General features: G+C 47.0%; 1 protein-coding gene across 3 annotated transcripts in view; it reads right to left on the minus strand.

The window, feature by feature from the left end:
- Positions 1-10: 10 nt before the first annotated feature.
- The window catches only part of SH3KBP1 (SH3 domain containing kinase binding protein 1), a 383,994-nt gene continuing 364,519 nt past the window's right edge, over positions 11-19,485 (minus strand). For all 3 annotated transcript variants that reach the window (XM_055122571.1, XM_055122570.1, XM_055122569.1), the window contains 5 exons: positions 13,174-13,283; positions 12,275-12,403; positions 7,480-7,742; positions 3,182-3,245; positions 11-2,512 (listed from right to left, as the gene is read on the minus strand). In XM_055122571.1, the coding sequence (XP_054978546.1) occupies positions 2,471-2,512; positions 3,182-3,245; positions 7,480-7,742; positions 12,275-12,403; positions 13,174-13,283 (608 nt within the window). In that variant the 3' untranslated portion in view covers positions 11-2,470. The remainder of the gene's footprint in view (positions 2,513-3,181; positions 3,246-7,479; positions 7,743-12,274; positions 12,404-13,173; positions 13,284-19,485) is intronic.

A 19,485-nucleotide genomic window follows, 5' to 3' on the forward strand; every position in this document is an offset into this window, starting at 1 on the left:
TGGACAAAAATATTTTCACAAAATTTCATTTTAATTATCTTCTTTACAAAGCACAATACTTAAGACTTTTCTAAATACAACTTTAGAAAATGAAGCAAAAAAATAATCTCCATAGATGCTGGTTGAGTCCATGCTGAATGCAAAAGAATTTTTTCAAAAGTGATACTTTCAAGCTTTCAATATTCTTGCTGGGTTCATTTTGAAAGAGTAAAGGTGGTGTCTATTCAGGAAGTGGCTTGTCCATTTCCAGGATGTTGAATCCTCTTGCTGATTAGCCCAAGGGACAGTAATGAAACGGGATACACCAACTTCTATCATCAACTCTCCCTCTCTTTACACAAAGCAAACCAATGGTTCAGGGGAAGATGGTAGCCCTCTCTTCTCCAGGTCACCAGTGCCCCATGAGGGTGCTGCAACCTCTATTCGATTATCAACAATCCTACTCTGTATACACATTATAGAAAACTAGGGATAGAAACTTAGGGTTTTTCTAATTTTCTACAGAAAATTAGGGATTTTTAGGATGAGTAAATGGGAAATACAAACGTCAAAGAACCCAATCCTCATTCGTATATTAGGTGGTGTGAAATCTCTGAAGGCTTCAAGTTTAACACAGAAATGCTTAGAACAGTCAAGGGGTACAGGAATGTTTGATGCTGCCCTTGGGCGCTTGGATGCTCCTGGCCCCGAGCACACTGGGTACGTCTGCTGCAGAGGCAGCATGTCCAGACATGGGAATGAAGGCTGGGGGTTTCTTTCTTGCCCTTCCCTTAACTGTGTCCCTGCCCTGGGACACCAGGGTTTTCGGGCTCTGAGTAAATACTCTGGGGAAGTAGCAGCCTCAAGCAACAAGGATGAGCATGTAGACAAGAGAAGGTGGGGTAAGGGCAGGAAAAAGAGAAGGAAAGAGACAGTTATTCAAATAATTTCAGTGATCAATAATGGATTTTTTTGCATCACTCCTTCAGCGTTATCAAGTCTCATTCTTTGTGGTTGTGCAAATATATTAATGCTTAGTTTCACTCTAAAACTCATGAAATAGACAAAGCAGCTTTTAGAAACACATAAAACAGCTTCAGGGGCCATTAAAGGACAACTCCCACCCCCACCCCCCAATCCCCAGACAATCTTGCAATACAGTATGCCCCTTATTTAGCTAAGGATGAGAAAACAGTTACATAGTCTAAGGCTGAACTGTTCATTGGCTACAAAGAGAAAGCAGACAAGCAAACACCAGTTTACTTGGGAAAGAAAAAAAAGCAATACCATAAATGCAAGAAAGATCCAATGGCTACACTTCAACAAGAGCCTCCCCAATTCTCTTGGACCTGAGAAAGGGGTTACAAGAGAGCAAGGCCAATGACATTCTATGAATACAGTTTAAACAATGACACACACGGATAGCCCAGTGCAGTAAATAATACAACTTCCCCCCCGTATTTTTAATTGCATTTTATTTTTATTTATTTTTGATTCAATAATGCATATTCTGTTCACGCAAAAGGTGCAAAGGACAGGAAGCAGGGGTTTAACTTGGCTGATGAAAATCAAGCAGGGGTGACATTTTTCTAGTTCCATTAACAACCTAAAACTAGAACTTAAAAGTCGCAGCTGGCGCCACCGAGTAAACCAGATTTCACAGATGTCTCCTCAACTGTGGCAAGGTACAAGAAGCTTTGAAGACAGTGGCCTCTAGTGGACTTAGAATAGTGACTAAAATAACCTTTTTTTCCCTTTTGTTTGTGGGTTTTTTTTGTATTTGTTTGTTTTGTTTTTTGAATCATGGTAGCTGCATCACAAAAGCTCCAATCAAGAGGGTGGTAAAAAGAAGGCACAGATCATTGCAAATACCAGGTTTTCTCTTTCTCCTTTTGAAAACACACCGTCACAGGTGAGCTAAAATTGATTAGGGTGGTGGGGTTTGCTGGCAGGGATGAGAACAGGTTGGGCCTCAAATTGCGTATGGAATAGAATCTTAAAGAGGACAACACAAAGCGAGGCAGCTTTCAGCCTGAAGCAAAAGTACAGGGCACTCGCTCCGGACTAGGTATGATACAAACAGTGGGGGAACTGGTGACAAAACACGATTAAAAAAATCATAAAATTATAAAGCTTGTAAACGAATAATCTGAAGTTACATTTTATTAATGGAAAATATCATCAAAATAGTACCACTATGGACTAAACTGCCTGAGTTTTCATTTCGCATGAGATCTCATGGTAGAAAAGCCTTTAGCACAATTTGCTCTTTTAAAGTCACAACCAGTGCCAGACCCAGGACTAGACCATGGGGAATATTCTCCTCTTGGATGGAATTTGTGTTGTGCTATCAAGACTTTTGTGCTAATCTTTCGAACAGGGACATAGTGAGGCAAACCTGTAATCTTTTGGCACATGGTTATTTTGGCTGGGGCAGAAAATTTGAGTCTAGGACTCAGAATGAATAATGCAAATTTCAGTTATCAAGTATTCATTTTGATTGAAGAGCTTTCTTTATGTCGTTAACTTCCATCTATAAAGGAAAAACAAGAAGTGAACAAAATCACAATGAATTAGTCAGTTGGCTAGCAGCGGAAAGATAATTAACTTGGTCAATTGAAAGAAAAGAATCTACTTGAGAGTTTTAAAGGCCAAAATGGGTGAAATGACATCGGAGTGGAGGGCTGATGATGATGCTAGAAATGACAGAAACCTAAGAACCAGGCACACAGATGCGATGTACTAGGAAATGGGGTAGGTTGCAAGCTGTAGACCACCAGCATTCAAGCTCTGTCAGAATGCCTGGAAGGTGCTGTGACAGGGCCTAAAGGAGTATCTGTCAGCATCCCTAAGTGATGGTGAAGAGTCATCTAGCCTTTCCTTAAACAGCTTGGGTTCCAGTTGTCCCAAAGGTAAATATCATGAGGCTTCTGGAAACTGGGCAGGGGAACTGCTTGCAGGAGATGGTTCCGACAAATTCCAAATGAAAAAGTCCATTAGGACACATTTATGAACTGTCCCCCTTCCTCAAGGACTTCCCAGATCCCAAGAAAAGAGGTTAAGTAAAGCTATACAATTCAAAGAAAATTGCTAGTGGAAGCAAACTGCAAAAAAAAAAATAACTTCATTTTGAAGTAAAGTCCTGATGTTGACCCTGTCCCCTAACTCAGCTTCTCACAGGCATCAGAACCCAGGAACCCACCTGCAATCGAAGGCGGATTTTCTTCTCTTCGTCCAACTCTGACAGTAACTGCTTAATTTCTCGTCTGCAAAACAAGATGTAGTGCAATAAAATCAAAATCCACAGACAAGAAACCTTGGGGCTCGGGAAATAGCTTAAAGGACTTTAGTATATGCTTTGCAAGCAGGAGACTTGGGTTCAATCCCTAGTACTGCATGGTCCCCGTAACACCACCAGGTATGGCCACTCACTGCAAGAGATAATTAACCTTATCACTACAACCCCCCTCCCACCTTTTAACAGAAGAAATGCAAGCAACATTGCATTTTGTTGGCATTGGTGTTGGTTAAAATTATTGCTGATAGGTTTGCCACTATTTGGGGGCTCCCAAATTGTGTAGCCATAAAATAGCAAGTCTGAAATGACCTTTGGGATTTCTTACTCCAAGGTCTTCTGAAAGAAGATGGGAAAACTGAAGCCCAGAGAGGGGTTCATGCTTCTCTGGTGACCGGACTCCAGGTAGGTCAACTAACATTCTGTCATTTACCCTTTGAATGTTCCCTTTCCCACAGAATTGCTTGTCCTTAAGTGAACTGAGGGAATAATCTTCATCACAGAAATGTTTGTTACTCTGCAGATATTTCCTTTATTTTCAGAAATTTCAGTCAATAAAAATCCACTGGGAAGTTAAAAAAATCTCACAAGAATCCCACAAATTCTAAAAGCTCAACACTTGGAGATGAAATCACTGAATCAATAATCCAGCAACAGGGTTTGAGAGAAAGTAGATGTGAGCAGTCAAATGCCTTTTCTGACACTATGAAGTGTAGTTGAACAGAACCAATCATCTTGCAATCTCAGGGTTCTATACTTAGGGCATCACAGCCACTCAACATCTGGACACAGGGCTGGACTTCATTTTCAGACATCAAACACAAGATTTGACATCACTGTCCTTGGGCCAGTGTCCTAAGGCTGCTGCCAACACAATGGCATTTCTAACATGGACCAGCAGGACTTATGGCTGTATTTATTCAAGTACCATGATTCTCGGCAACACTTGTACTGGGCTCAGGAGAGAAGCGGAGGTGAGGTCCTAAGCAAATGGCCCAACACTAGGAAGACAGGCAGACAAAGCCTCCAGGTGTCCAGGTCAGGGAGTTCTTTGCAGAAGGGGGTGTAAAGAGACTTCCTAAGCCTGCCTCATGAGCTGGGGGAGAAGGCAGCTGGAATAAAGAAGGGATCACTAAGTCAATGATGGTTGAACGACTCGTTCAGGATGGGAGATGTGTGCTGAAAGTAGATAAAGGACCACACCTGATAACCTCTCAGTACCTGTATTGCAGACCATAATGCCCAAAAGTAGAAAGAGAGTATGGGGGAAATTGTCTGCCATGGAGGCAGGAGGAGGATTGGAAAGGGGGTATATTGGGGAAACTGGTGGTGGAGAATGTGCACTGGTGGAGAGATGGGTGTTTGATCATTGCATGACTGAAACTCAAACATGAAAGCTTATAACTGTATCTCATGGTGATTCAATAATAAAAAATTTAAAAACAATTTTTTTAAAAAAGAGACTTCCTAAGTCTTGGGCTAGTGAGAAAGAGCAGGAATCTACATGGAGGAAGGAGAGGGAACTGGGAAGAAAAGTCAGTGCAGCAGGAAGGTGAGAAGCAGTATATTTTGGGGACAAGGACAGTCAGCAGAGACAACTAAAGGTGACATCAAGAGCTAAGGTTGGAGAGCAAAGGGAGGCGACCCAGTGATGCTGGGTGTGAGGCTGAGGCTGTGGAAAGTGTGCTGATGTGTTGATTCAAGATGCCTGGGGAAGGGCCAGGGTGACCAGCTGTGCCTGCACTTCCCAGTGTGGGGAGGAAGCCAGCATGGAGAGGCCTGCAAACACTGGCAGTTCTGTACTCAGAGGCTGACACAGGCTGATCTGCAGGAAGGTTCTCCTTAGAGGCCACAAAGACAGAAGCTCAGCCCTGAGATCTGTCTGACCCAACAATGGGCCTTCTGAAGGTCGAATACCAGTGCTCTGGGATATACTGGGGTCATAGGGTCACAGGTCACTGTCTACAGAGGGGACACATACCACCTAGGCATGAGGGGGACCTATGGGTACCCAAATCTGTGGTGTTCTCAGCCCAAGAGGAATGGGGATTTGAAGGAGTTAGGAGGCACTGGCTGGTTCTGAGTTCCACCTTCTCTAGTTCCATGCTGTAGTTTTTACATGCTTATTGAAGGTCCCTTTCCAGGAGAGGGTACGTTTGAGGGGGCCCCAATTCCATGATATCGCCAAGCCTGAAGACCAAGCCTGAGTAGACCTACAATGTTCAAAGGGAGCTCCCCTCCCCCCCCAAAAAAAACCTACTAGAATGCTCTGGGAATGGGGGAAGAGTTGAAGGGGTTGTGTGGGGAGATTAGTTTAAAGGGTTGGAGTACAAGTTTTGCATGTGGGAGCCCCAGTTTCAGCTTCCTGCATTGCAGGATCCCATGAGCAGGTGTAGCTCAAAAACAAACACACAAAAGAAAACAAAACAAAGCACAAGCAGAGCTTAGGATCTCCGTGGCTAAGACCGTCTGGGAAATACCATACATCTCACCTTCTCCATCTTTTTCTATACAGTGAAGATTCAGAGCAGTTCTTCAAGGAAATGAACTTTTAAAAGTCCAGTTATTTCCCAAAGTATCTGAGCACAATACACTTCAGGGCTCTCCAGTCCTGTGGGGTGAGGCAGGTCTCGGGGCTTCTGCCAACCATGGATGCACTCAAAGGGGTGTGCCAGTGGATCTTGGCCCTTCAGCCACCGCCACGGGCACCAGCGCATTCAGTGGGCTGGGCACTGGGGATGTGCTCCCACAAAGGCGCTGGAGTGTCCTGCTCTAGGTAATCCTAGGCTTTCCAAGTCCTACTCTGCAATCACCTCTGTGAGATGCTTCCCAACGTCCTCAAGAAAATTACCCAATCCCTAAACTCTCTGAGCCTGTTTACTTAGATGAATACTTCCCCACTTCTAATCCTTTCACAGTTTTTGTTAGAGGCATCCCAGGAAACGATGTGTAACGATTCTTTAGAGTAGAGACACGGAGGGAGGAGGGAGCAGGGAGCGTACATAGGGATAAGTTCACAAACAGAGCCTCTGTGGTGAAAATACCACACCGAGTGTAAAGTCTCGGGGTTAAAGAGTACCTGCGTGGCCGGAGCAATAACTCAATGGGCGGGAGCACATGCTTTGTATGTAGGTGGCCCAGGTACCATCCTTGGTACCGCATGGTCCCCCACGCAGTGGGATGGGATAGAAAAGGATAGGAAAGAAATAGTCCCTTGCTATGATTCCCAAACAAACAAAAAGTTTTTGAGACTCTCTACCCTGATGAACAGAGTTTAGAATCTGATCTCAAGATCAAAAATAGAACTCAATGGGGCTGGAGTGGTAGTGCAGTGGGTAGGGTGTTTGCCTTGTATGTGGTGGACGTGGGTTTGATCTCAGGCATCCCATATGGTCCCTCGAGCACCGCTAGGAATGATTCCTGAGCGCAGAGCCCTGAGCATCACCAGCTGTGATACCCGCTGTCCGCCACTATAAAAATAAAGAACTCAATAGGCTCTAGTGCTTGCGTTGCCCAGTGTGGGCCTGGATTCCACTACCAACACTATGGTTCCCGAGCACGTCCACAAGTGATCCTTTAGCACGGAACCAGCCTCAAGCACCACTGGGTGTGGCCCCAAACCAACACCCGAGAACAGGTTCCCTACATCCATCTGAATCGCCACTTTCCCTAAATGCAAATCAGTTTCTTGGCGAGCCGCCTGCTGAAGAATGTGCTGTGTGTGTGAGCCGCGAGAAAACAGGCCATGGTGCCTGGCACATAGGGGTGCCGGGCATCTGTTCTTTGGGCTGCCTGCTGAGTGCTGCAGTCACTCAAAGTGACTCTCTGAGCAAGATGGAAAGTGCCTCCCATAGAGGGAGGCAGGGGGTAGGGGGTTGGGGGATGGTGGTGGGGAGATGGGGAACATTGGTGGTGGGAAATATGTACTGCTGGAGGGTGCTGGATCATTGTATGACTGAAACCCAATTATGAACAGCTTTGCAATGGTCTATCTCACAGATATCCAATTGATATATTTTTTTAAAAAAAGTAATGTGGAGTCCATGCCCAGTTCAATCAGCTTAATCAATGGCTGAATAAAAAGCAGTACTCCTACATTTTTAAAAAAAGTGACTCTGTGAGTTTTTGTCCTGGACCTGTGAAGCAGAGCCCCATACAGCCTCCCAGCGCCCACCTCCTGCCCCCCAAATCACAGGCCCACTCACTTCTGCTGGTCCTTCATGGTCTCGATGACGCTCCTGAGCTCACGGACCTGAGTCCTCAGCTCCTCCAAGGCTGCCTGGCTGCTGGCCGCAGGCTCTGTCTTTGGTTTACCTTCCGCACTGAACAGAGATGGGGAGTTGGCCCTGTGTCCAGCTGTTCCCAAAGAAGACATTGGGGAGGGTGTCGCTGCCACCAGTGGGGCAGGCCCGCTGCTTGCTGCCATGCTCCCTGGCTTGGGGGGCAACACAGCTTTGTTGTCAGACACCTGCAAGGAGGGAAGGCAGAGTCGATTCAGTGACCCCCCCAGCTCTTCTCTTCCACGTGCCCCACCACTCATTTCCTCGTGCCCCGGCGGCACCCCCTGCCAGGGCCTCCTCGGCACAGGCACCCCTTACTCTAGTATGCCTAGCCGCATTCCTGTAACATGAGCAGAGTCCCACTGACTTGCTAGGCTCCACCAACTTTGAAGTCAGCAAGATTCTGTCTCGGCCCTTGAGCTCAGAATCCCGTAAGGCGTGGGCAAGCAGCCCAGTCACAGGTGACAGGACATGGGTTGAGAAGCTAAGTACAGACAGCCTCCAATGGATACGAAAGCAATCAGTCCTTCCTGGGGCCCAAGAGACAACACAGGGGTTAAGGCACTTGCTTTGCATGCAACCGACTCCGGTTCAACCCCTGGTACCACATACGGTCCTTCTAGCACTGACGGCAATGTTCCTTGGGCACAGAGCAAGGAGTATTCCCTGAGCCCCGCTGGGTATGGTCCTACCCTACCCCCAGTAAAAATGGGATTAACCATCCCCGAGGAAAGGCATCAGGGAGGAACCAAGGAGCCGGCTGAATGAGAACTAAGAGTGGTCCAGAAGAGATCATGAGCAGTTGAAGGAACCAAGAGTAAGCTGCATTCCTGGAAAGCAGGGATTTGGCAGGGTTAGATGGCAGCGGGGAAGAAGAAGGTGAAAGGGAGCACTAAGGCTTGTGGAAAGGACTAGGGAGATTGCATGCCAGGGGCCAGAGTGACAGTACAGCAGGTAGGGTGCTTGCATCTCACGCAGCAAACCCAGGTTTGATCTCTGGCATATTATATGGTCCCTTGAGCCTTGCCAGGACTGATCCTTGAGCACAGAGCCACGAGTAAGTCCTGAGCACTGTTGGGTGTGCCCCCCCCAATGAAAGCAGAAAAAGATAAAAGATGGAACGGCCTGCTAAGTATCACTCTGGCAACATACAGGCCTGAGCATGGGGGACCCTGCGGAAGGAGAAAATGGCTGGGAGATTTGCAGGCAGTGAGAGCTAAAATGGTAAGGGTTTGCACCTGAAGGACACTGAGAAGTCAGCCCTGAGATGCTGCAGGGCAGACTCACCCCACAGAGAGGCAGCCCCGACCATCACGGAGCCAGCAGGACGTGGCCCTGGCCAGGCTGCAAAGGAAGAGGGAGTGCTGTCCGAGAGCCATGGCAGGCCTGGGGAAGCAGGCAAAGGACGATGCTCATAATTTTACAGAAGAAAGAATGGGATGGAGGTCAAAATAAGGGTATATGTTTTAGAAACTGTATATCCAGATAGCTAGAGGGACATATCTAGAGATCAAAAGTGTGAGTGAAATGTGCACGTGCACATCCCCAGCATCCCATATGGTCACCCGAGCACTGCCAGGAGTAACTCCTGAGTGCAAAGCCAGGAGGTAACCCCTGTGCATTGCTGGGTGTGACCCAAAAAGCAAAAAAAAAATAGTGTGAGTGAAAGAGGGGTAAAAGCAACGGCAGCCATGAGGGTGCTAGTCTCAGATCTAGGCAAGGGGAATCATGGTCTTCCCAAACTGAGGAGGTGGAGAGAGATGGGGATAGGGTAGGGAGAGGGGAGACCAGGCAAGACCGGAAGCAGAAGCCAGATTTTGGCAATCCCCTAATGAAGTTTCCAGAAGGAAAAGGAAAAAAGATGCCTGGGTAGACGGGTTAAGGGAACTGGGAGGAAAACTCGGGAAGCTATTTGGAGATGGCATCTGATCAAATCAGGGGAGCTCCTTGCCTGGAGGTGAAAGATGCAGTCAGCAAGTTGACAACTTTTTCCAGAAACTTGGCTATGGAAGGCAGATGAAAGAACATGCATGCCTGAGGAGGCCCCAGCAGGAGATAGATAGTGGCAGGGAAAGATGGGGACAGACCCTGAGCCTGATGACATGCTAAGGGACAGAGTCTACACAGGACCAGACTGAGGAGGGAGGAGACAGGCAGGAGCGGCCTGGAGGCCACCAGGAGTTGGACCAGGATCGGCAGGAGAAGGGAGAGCACGTGGCCGGTCCAGGGGAGGAGGCGGCAGCCAGGGAAAGTGCGTCGGGAGACAGGTGGCGAGGGACTGCCACTAGCAGACAGGACCCTAGGAGGCGAGGGGTTGCTGATGCTTGGCACGGCCACTATGGGACTCCTTCCAGGGGCAGGCACCGAGGGTGGGAGCCAAGAAGAGGCTTAGCTGGCAGCGTGAGGAGGAGAGTGTGAATTCAGGCTGTGCTAGAGCAAGGGACTGGCAGAAGGAGCCAGAAGCAGATGGGTCTTCATTCCCAGCCTCCCTGCTCGCCTTTTCTCTGCCAAGTTACCATTGACGAAAAGTGCTTTTGGCTGCCAGGGAGAGCAATCCACACTTCGGGCTAGCTGGGGGCCCAGAAAGAAGGAAGAGAGACTGAGGTTTAGGGAGCAGGGTCACGAGCCAACCACGGGAGAGGCAGCTGAAACAAGGGACGGCACGTGCACACTTGCAGAGACTATAGAGGTAGTTGTTGAGCAGTTCCCCAAGTCTCGGGGCTTGGAAGGGGTGAAACTAGAATTAGATCCCCGTCCATCACACTGCTCGGGGTTCCAGAGATGCGCGCTCTCCTTCCTCACTGTGTTGCGTGCCTGGTCCAGGCTTCACACTTTCTCCATCCCCTATCCTGCATCTTCATGTACCTCCCCAAACCCACCAGTGTTCTCATCATGGCTGACTCTCAGGGAGTTCTGGAATCCAGGCGCCGCTTAGCACTATCTATGTAACTTGTTTTCGCAGCCAGTAATAAGTATTGTTGAAAGCCCTCCCAGTATATGCACCACTTGATCGGGTCTAGTGGAAATTCTAGGCGCAGTAAACATCGTGATTTGACCACTCCCAGGAAGAGCAAGAGAACTTTGCAGTTCACCAGAGAGAACTTTGCTGTTCAGAACGCTGAAGAGCCACTACCCACCAGTAGGTGTCACTGTAGAGACATCACTGGGATATCAAGAGAGCTGCAACACTGGGGGGAGAAAAACTAGTCTAACTGCTACGTATGGGGTCCTTCCTAGAATAGAAGAACAGCATTGTTGTTTTCTGTAATCAATCATTACAATGGATTGACTTCATGGAATTATAATTTTGTTCACTGTGCCATACTTTAAAGGAGAAGCTATGCACAGAGATTCTTAAATCTATAAGGGAAATTCCCATAACCTTGGTATCTGTGCTAATTTCTGCTCCCAGTGCTTATAATGTGACTGCAAGTTTCTACATTTAGTTAATTTCTGCATGTGGTAATAGAAAATAATTCCAGTTACCATAAAAACCAGGATTTGAAAATCTTTGTTCACATTTATCAGAAGGAAAAAGAGCACTATTTGGATGTCACAGATGTTGCCAAATAATGCCAAGTAATAATTTCCTTCTCACAAACCAATAACTGAAAATAGCCATGTCCTTCCCTGGGCCTGCAGTGAAGTGACAATGTTTTAGGCTGTATATTAATCCTCACACATAAAACCAAACCAATTTTTCCTTGAAACTCTCTTTAGTCAGATTGATGGGGTGTCATGCATAGTTTGGGACGCTGTAAATTTTAAGATAAAAGAAAAGATTTGTGGGCAGAGGGCATAGCATTTAATACACTTGATGGATTCATTCTAGACACCTCTAGGCTTTAGTGAAGTAAAATAGATTTAGTGAAATTCTCTTAGTGAACGGAGGAAAGAGAAAGTGGGAGGGAGATATATGTTCAAGAAAGAACAACAGGCTTCTCCAGAAGGGCAAAAGATGAGAGTACACATCTCAGGTCACGACGCGAGCAAATCTCCAAGGTGGAGGGTGCACCGGCAATGCTGGGCTCTTTAAGGGGCTCTGGTGGTTGTGACCACGGTAGTGATGTCTGAACACACTTTTGTGTGTGTGGCTGATGGGGTGGAGAGATCAAACCATAGGAGAGCACATGAGAAATCAACAACTGAGCTTGTACCTCAGGAATTCTTCCCAGTTTTAGAGGCTTTCTAAAAGGTCTTTGGGCTTTTGATGACTGAAGTATTCACAGCCACTAAAGAACAATAAACACTGGCACTGTCTGTTGCAGTGGACCAAATGTGTCCTCCCAAAATTCACACGTGCAAATCCTAATCCTGTTGTTATGGTAGGAGATGAATCCTTTGCAAAGTTAGGTCTTGCGAGTGGTCTTCTCATGAATGGGACTGGTGCCCGTAGTTAGGAGAAGCCACTCCAGAGAGCTGTCTTACTCTTTCTACCATGGGAGGCTATAATGAAAAATTGCACCCCTGAGGGTGGGTCTTGACCAGAACTTGACTTGTTGGTCCTCTGATCTCAAACTTCTAGTCTGCAGAACTGTGACACATACATTTCTGTTGTTTATAAGCCACCCTCACCTGCTGTGTCTACGGAACTTTGTTATAGCAACCCAAACCAAATCCTTGTTTAGATCCTTGTTTAGTTTATGGACATTTCAGAGTGGGCATGAAATTCCAGGGATTTTGTACTGTTGGGACACCCCAGTCATGACTGGTCACTCACTTGGGATATGGTAACAGTCTTTGAAGTTTTCTTTGATGCGTCCACTCCTCTGTGTGCAAGCGAAACGTGCTCTTCTTTATCTTCTTCAGGACTCGGGGAGTCAAAGATATCAGGGCTTGACAGGGAAGACTGGATAAAATCAAAAGAAAACGCCACCTTAGCGGATGGCCTCTGGTTTCATAATGCTGTTTTTACTTTTCAGAGCACCTGACGTGACTCCTTTGTTCTCCCCACCACCACCACGCACATCCCACTGCAAACTCATGGAGCGGCCAGTGCCTTAATATGTGCAGAGGAGAGGCTGGCAGAGCTGGAACTAAGGAGGAAGGCTGGCGATGTCAGGGATCTTTCTCTAGATTATTTCTCTGGCACTCACTGGGCACATTACCTGTGTACCTGCCAGCCCGCCTTTCCTGTGCTTTTCTTCTCTCCCCTTTCTGTCAACGTTTGCTACCATGTGCCAAGCAGTGAACCTGGGGCTGTACTCGAGGTGAGCCAGTCATGGTTTCTGACTTTGCCAGCAGTCCCTGGGCTGACAGTCCAGAGTGGAAGGGTGCCCTGACTACGAAGAGGCTGCTTCCCACCTGCCCCTCTCTTTCAACCCCTCCTGCTTCTTTTCCAGGACTATGAAACCTGCTGCATATCCAAGTGCCAAAAAGAACCCAAGAGGAAACTTGCCAGGACAAGGAGTCACCAAGCCTATTGTTGGGTGACCAATGTTCCCATAGCCTCATGGCACAGCAAGCTCCTACCAGAACTTGGCTCCTGCCGCTAAATCTCTACCCTCCTTGCCCTGACAATCAACATCAACTGAGGATTCTTTCTTGCTAAGAGAACGGGAGCACCTGCCAGGCCCTCTTCACCTCCCTCCAGCTGTCGGGAAGTGAGGACACACTTACAGATGTGAGGGACTGGGACGGAGGCCGCCTTCCTGTGGCTTTTGGTCTGCTTGTGGTTGGGTGACTGAGTTTCTCAGTAGACGATACTACGGAGTCAAAACCTTCTAGGTCTAAAACAAAAGTAAAAGACAATTTTAAAAGCCAAAATAGGAGCAAGGAGAAGCTCTTGTAATGGGCCACAAACAGCATCTTTTAAAATTTAATAATCTAATATCATCTTTTGATGTCTGGATGGCACTGCATCATTTACGAAGGCAAATGTTTACATCCTATGGTTAGCCAACAAATGTCATTCAAATTAAACAAAATAATCCTTCCTACAGAGAAGAAACAGGTTTTCTTTCTTTCCCATTTCCATAGTGACATTCATAACTCTTTGAACGTGATAGAAGAGAAAGAATAAAGAGGAGTAAAGGAGAAATCGTATCGTCCCCAGATCCAAACCCAGTTTGGCTGATAAAACAGTCCTGCAGATTCAACACAGAAAACAGCGGTTACCAAATCTGCAGCAACTGAACGCTGATGGCTGATTCCAGAAGGCTACAGGGTAGGATCCTCCTCTGGCTGTTCCACAGTGTTCTGAGCATCGTGTTTCACCCATAATAGAAGCCTCTGAGAGAAAGAGACCATGCTCCCTGCTCTCCAGAGAACTAATGGAGCCCAACACCCTTCTCTGCCAGCGGCATCACTCAATGGAGACCATCTCCTTTGCGCATTCACTCTCGCCATTCTCATGAGTTGCTACTGCAAGTCTATGGCAGACTCTGAGCTGGATGCTCAGGAACCTCAAGGCCCCTTTCTCTGACAAGTGGTTCGGTTGAGAAATTTCCTATTTTTAGAGCTTATGGGGAAAGGGTTATGAATCCAGTCTATGCAGTGTGCAAAGGAATGAGTGGCCAAAAGTGGCCAGGATTGAGGGTCGTTATTGTTTGTGACTAGGGCAACACCATCTCTTCTCTTCAAGGAGACTATGTCATGAGCCAACTCTGCAGAAACAGCACAAAAATATCAGAGGTGCTATGAGGCCTAGGGGAGGCAATCAGCGACTTGCACTAAAAGCAGCTTCGCAGGGACAGCGGTAGGGGATGGACTGGGATCTCCATTGTTAGATGACAACTCCAGAGTCATCTCACTGCAAGGACACTCTCGGGAGCTTCCCTTTAAGAGCTTCTTATTTTCAACCTTGAAGAGGTTTCCCTCTTGACTCCACCCGAGAATTTGCCTCTCTACCAACTCCTTGTTTTCTGAAATTGAAGCTATCCTTATACTCTTGGATAAATGCCCCAAAGGTATCATCTGACATGTAGAATTTCCTGCCACCAACGTCCCCAGTTCCTTCCTCTCACCAGCCCCCATACTATACCTCAGCCTGCTTTTTCTTTCACCATAGACACTTTTCTTCTTCTATGTCTCTTTCTGGCTCTCTTTTTATTTTTACCTTTAGGCACTGTGTTTTCAATGCATAATTCTTAAAACTCCAACTGCATCAAAAGAAACTCAACTACCACCTTACCACGTGGAGATAAACAATATTGGTGTTTGGGTTTATTTCACCCCTCAGCTTTATTTTTTTCTTAAAGAAGTCTAGTTTAGGGCCAGGGTAACAGTACAGCAGATACTGTGCTCACATGTGGCTGATCTCAGTTTAATCCCTGGCATCACATAGGATTCCCCGAGACTACCACGAGTGATCCCTTAGCACTGTTGGGTGAGGCACAACCTTCAACGCCTAAAAAAGAAGTCTAGTTCATATGAGTATGTCATTTTGCTGATTTTGATTAATATTATATATCATAAATCTAAAAATTCTTCACAAACATTTTGTGTATAGTCTTCTGCTGTACTGCAATCCAGGATTTATTGGCACTCTTACTGTTGGATAGTTTCCCAATCACTCCTCCTTGAACTCTTTGCTATTGCAAAGGGTGTACAAATGCCCTTGTATACTTGACACACTATTAATTTAGCAGATTATTCACGTGGCTGCCCAATAGGCCCTGGAGGGAGGGAATAAGCCCAGGGCAGAGAGATATTTGTGGCCATGGTGGTGGAGGGGGCTGTGAAGGATGAAGGCACAAGCAGGGGCAGACAGGGGAAGCCTGGAGGAGAGGAGAGAAGACACAAAAGAGAAGGGCAGATGGTGAGCAGGAAGCTGGGTAGGAGGTAAAGCTGAGGGCTATCAGAGGTTCCCACCAGCCGCTGCTAAGGGCCTTGGCTGAGCGCTGCCAGGTGTTGAGAGGGACCACCTCGGTCTAGGTAAGGTCCAGACAACAGGAACAAGTAGCGGAGGTTGAAGCTGAGCAGGGCAAAGCAATTAGAGAACAATGCCAGGTGAACTGACTCAGACGCTCCACCCTGGCAACACTTGGGGAACTAGAGACTTGGGCTTGGGTCCCACGAGGGGAGTGACAGATGTGTCTGGGCTGCGGCAGGTCTGCCCTGGCTAGGGGGAAATTAGCAGCACTGCTCCATGGAGAAGGATGGAGGGACTGGAGCAAGCATGGACTGCAGGATCCCTGGTGAGGGACAGGGCGCTCAGTCAGTGAGTCTTCAACCCCGGGCTGGGCAGAGCAGTGGACGACAGAGTTGCTAGTGCAGCCAATGCTGCAGACATGGGCGCCTGGTGCGACATCAGGACACCATAGCGGGAAAGGAGGGGCTCCTTGAGGTGACCCAGAATGCACTGGGGGCTGATGAGGAACTCAGGGTCCCCCATCAGAAATGACTCAGCAGGTCAGCCCTATGCAGAAGGACCAGTGCACACCCCGCCAACTTAAGATCAGACTCCATGGGGGTCACCCTGAAGGGCCCAGTTGATGTTCTGGTCACCAAGGAGGTGAACATCTGCAGGATGGAGTGTGAGGGGAGGTGGGAATTGGGTCCAGGAATTCATCTGGGGGCTCTTCAAGCCTAGCCAGTCCTTGGGAGAGATTTGTGCCATACTCTGAATGAAAGAACAAGCGAAGAATGAACAAGTGCTCAATTGCAAGGCAGTGCCCTGATTCCAGGAGATGAATTACAGGGGGGCGGGCATCATGTGTTCAGGGCACAGTGGGAGCTTGGCCCCACTCCCCCCAATTCTACTTGTGGGTTGAGCCCAGCCACCCTTAGCCATCATCTTCAGGACAGATGGTTGAGACTAGTATCATGTTTCTGTCACTCAGCAGGGGGGAGGGGGGAGGGGGAGCCATGCTAACCCTTCAGCATCTGTAGCTGCACTGAACTCCTTACAGTCTGTGCTCACAAAAAGCACTTTTGCAAAACTTTTGAAGCCCAATGCCAGAAAGAAAAAGACCCAGCAAGTATGAGGTCATGTGCTGAAAAGGAGCCTGGGGGAGTGGGACTGGGGCTGAAGTAAAAGGCTTTCTGCAAGGGGCGGGGGAAAGAGTGAGGACTGTACCCCATTTTAGGGACAAAGAGCAAGTTCTCATGACTGAGATTAAGGCAGAGTTTCCATGACTAACCCACTGTGGGGCAAAGAAAATGTCCCCATTTTCATGGTGGTTTTGAAATGAATCAGGCTGAAACCGGATACAACCTTTCTTAGCCTGACTGGGGAATTTTTCCTCTAAATATAAAAAAGGAGTTTCAATATCCAGGAGCCAAATCCCCAAAGAGGGGTGCGGGAAGTATTTTTTTCTAAGTTTGTTTCCTAAGGTTAAAAAGCTCTTGGCTTTGGGGACAGGTGAGTCCTCTGCTGACAGATGGCTCACTTTGGCCATAGAGTGGGCTTGGCATGGTGGTGGCTTTTCGTGGCATATGTTGCTGCCCATCCAACCCCAATTTCACTCACGGCCCATTTAGTACAATAAGAAAATGGAGCCTCATTTTTCAGGGCTGGGAGGAATGGCACCGGGAGCCACAGGTGACCTAGCACACACCCACAGCAAACATAGAGGAGAAATGGTGACAAATCGGAGACAGGTTGGCTGTCCCTGATGGAGCTTGTTGGCAAGGACTAAAATCTGTTTCGTGCAGCCTTAAACTGCTCTGGAGTTCAGTGGACTGAGTTTCCTGCAGCTGAGTCTGGCGTGTCACTTTGGACCTGTATCTCTGGAAGCTTCCCCTCTCCTCCGAGGCCCCATGAAGGCACATGAAAGCTGCCAGGACTCCTTGCTCAGAAGTGCTCTCCTTGATCATGCTCTCCAGAGCACGCCCACCAGAGAGAGGCACCATGCACCAACTCTGCACAGGTCTTTTCACAGCTTGAATTCGTTCCTAAGTTCCCATGAAGTCCCAGAGCCTTTGCATGGCCAAGGCCGTCATGGGTTGGCCTGTGCTGGCTTTTGTCTCTGCCTGTAGCCCAGAATTCCCTTCCTTCCTTCCTTCTCCCTCCTTTGCTTCCCTGAACCCTGACGTCTGTGCTCAAGGATCCGTTAGTCACTGATCTACCCCAATGTTATCATTTAGCACCTGAAACTGACCTTCCTTGCAGACTCAATAGTCTCCCTCTTGAGCCAGGGAAAAACTGTGACTTTTATTTGTTATTTCCAGGCTGAACACCAGGCCTGGCTTGAATAACTCAACAATGTCTCCAGGATTTGGTTTTTCTCCCAGAACAAGAAAGAGAATTATCTGAGCTATCAACTGCCTGGGGTTATTATACTGGAAGTAAGACATTTTCTCAAACCTTTTCAAACAAAATAGAATTCAGTTTTCAAATACTATTTGATTTGGGGGTCATACCTGGTATTGTCCAGTTGCTATTTCTGGCTCAGGGGTCAGGGGACCATGAGGTACTGGGCATCGAATTTAGGGCTTCAATCCGAGCTCCAGCATGTCCTTTTGCCCTTTGAGCGATCTCCCCAGTCCCTACTGATGAAGATTTAGAGGCAAGGATAAATACATGTTTAATATGTGTTTGGGGGCTGGGGAGATAACTCAAAGGATGGAGTGCATGCTTTGCATGTTGAAACCCTGGATTCAATCCCTGGCATCACATGGTCTCCAACCTCTAAGCAGACAATAGCCCCACATCACTACCAAGTGTGTCCCCAATTCTGTATCACTGTATCACTGTCATCCCGTTGCTCATCAATTTGCTTGAGTGGGCACCAGTAATGCCTCCATTTTGAGACTTGTTGTTACTGTTTTTGGCATATCGAATACGCCACAGGTAGCTTGCCAGGCTCTGCCGTGCGGGTGTGATACTCTCGGTAGCTTGCCGGGCTCTCCAAGAAGGGTGGAAGAATCGAACTCAGGTCGTCCGTGTTCAATCCCTACCCGCTGTGCTATTGCTCCAGGCCCCAACTCTACATGTATTTATTTTTAAGATAAGAAAACCCTAAACAGGGCTGCTGGTAGCTTTTCTGCATGGAAGAAGCATCTCAAAAGGTCTCGGAATAGCTTGGTGATAGCCTGGATAGCTTGATGTCTTATAGGCACTGAGGCCTTGAGTTAGATTCCTAGTACTGTCTCATGTGATTCCTAGCGCCACTTCCAAGCACATAATCTCCAGTGTCCTTAAATTCATATTTCTATCATATTTCACTGATGAATTTTATTAATATATTTAATTATTTTGTTATTTGTCATCTCTACTAAAAATTAAAATTTAGGACTTTTAAAATTCCTGAAATAACAAGGTACTAAATATAAATCTTTTTTGCACTGAGCTACCATTACAATTATTATTAGTATCTAAATGATCAAAACATATTTACACACATACTACTTAGTTGGATAAATTTTTAAGCACAAAAAGTAGAATTTTATCAAATTTTCTCCCCACACTATTCATATATGTGCAGATGAATAGTCACACCAGAAGGAAATGTACCAACAGTTCTAAATCCATTTTTCATTTTATAGATTTAAGTGCTAAGGAACTTTGTTCACATAAATAGAAGTATCTGGGATTGGAAAGAATTTTGTTATTACAATGCCACTCAATTCTTTGAACTCCTTTTGAGTTCTATACCAAAACCCAGACAGTGGTCCAGCAGCGTTCAGAACTATTTTTAACAATCAATCAACAAACAACTCAGGAGGTGCCTCCTTCAATTCCGTTGGCAGCAAAGAATTAGAAACCAACTGACTTGTAAATGGGTTTTTGTTCAGGTGATGATAGAATCACTCAATTTTTCAACTTCAAGACTGATCTGAGGATTTTTCTCTTAGTTTGCACCTGGGAATGGGCAAGAGCCTGGCGTCACTGGAAGTGGGAAAGGAACAGGAAGCTCTCAGGAAACGGGTTCAAAAGGCAGCGTGTAGGAAGATGAGGCTCTGTCTGTGGCCTGGCTGTCTTCCTGGACAGCTAGCACAGGGAGCCCCGTTTGTAGACAACTGTTCTAGGGTGCCCTTTGCAGTGTT

This window comes from Sorex araneus, chromosome X (genome assembly GCF_027595985.1).
Source record: "Sorex araneus isolate mSorAra2 chromosome X, mSorAra2.pri, whole genome shotgun sequence".
NCBI classification, from domain to species: domain Eukaryota; kingdom Metazoa; phylum Chordata; class Mammalia; order Eulipotyphla; family Soricidae; genus Sorex; species Sorex araneus.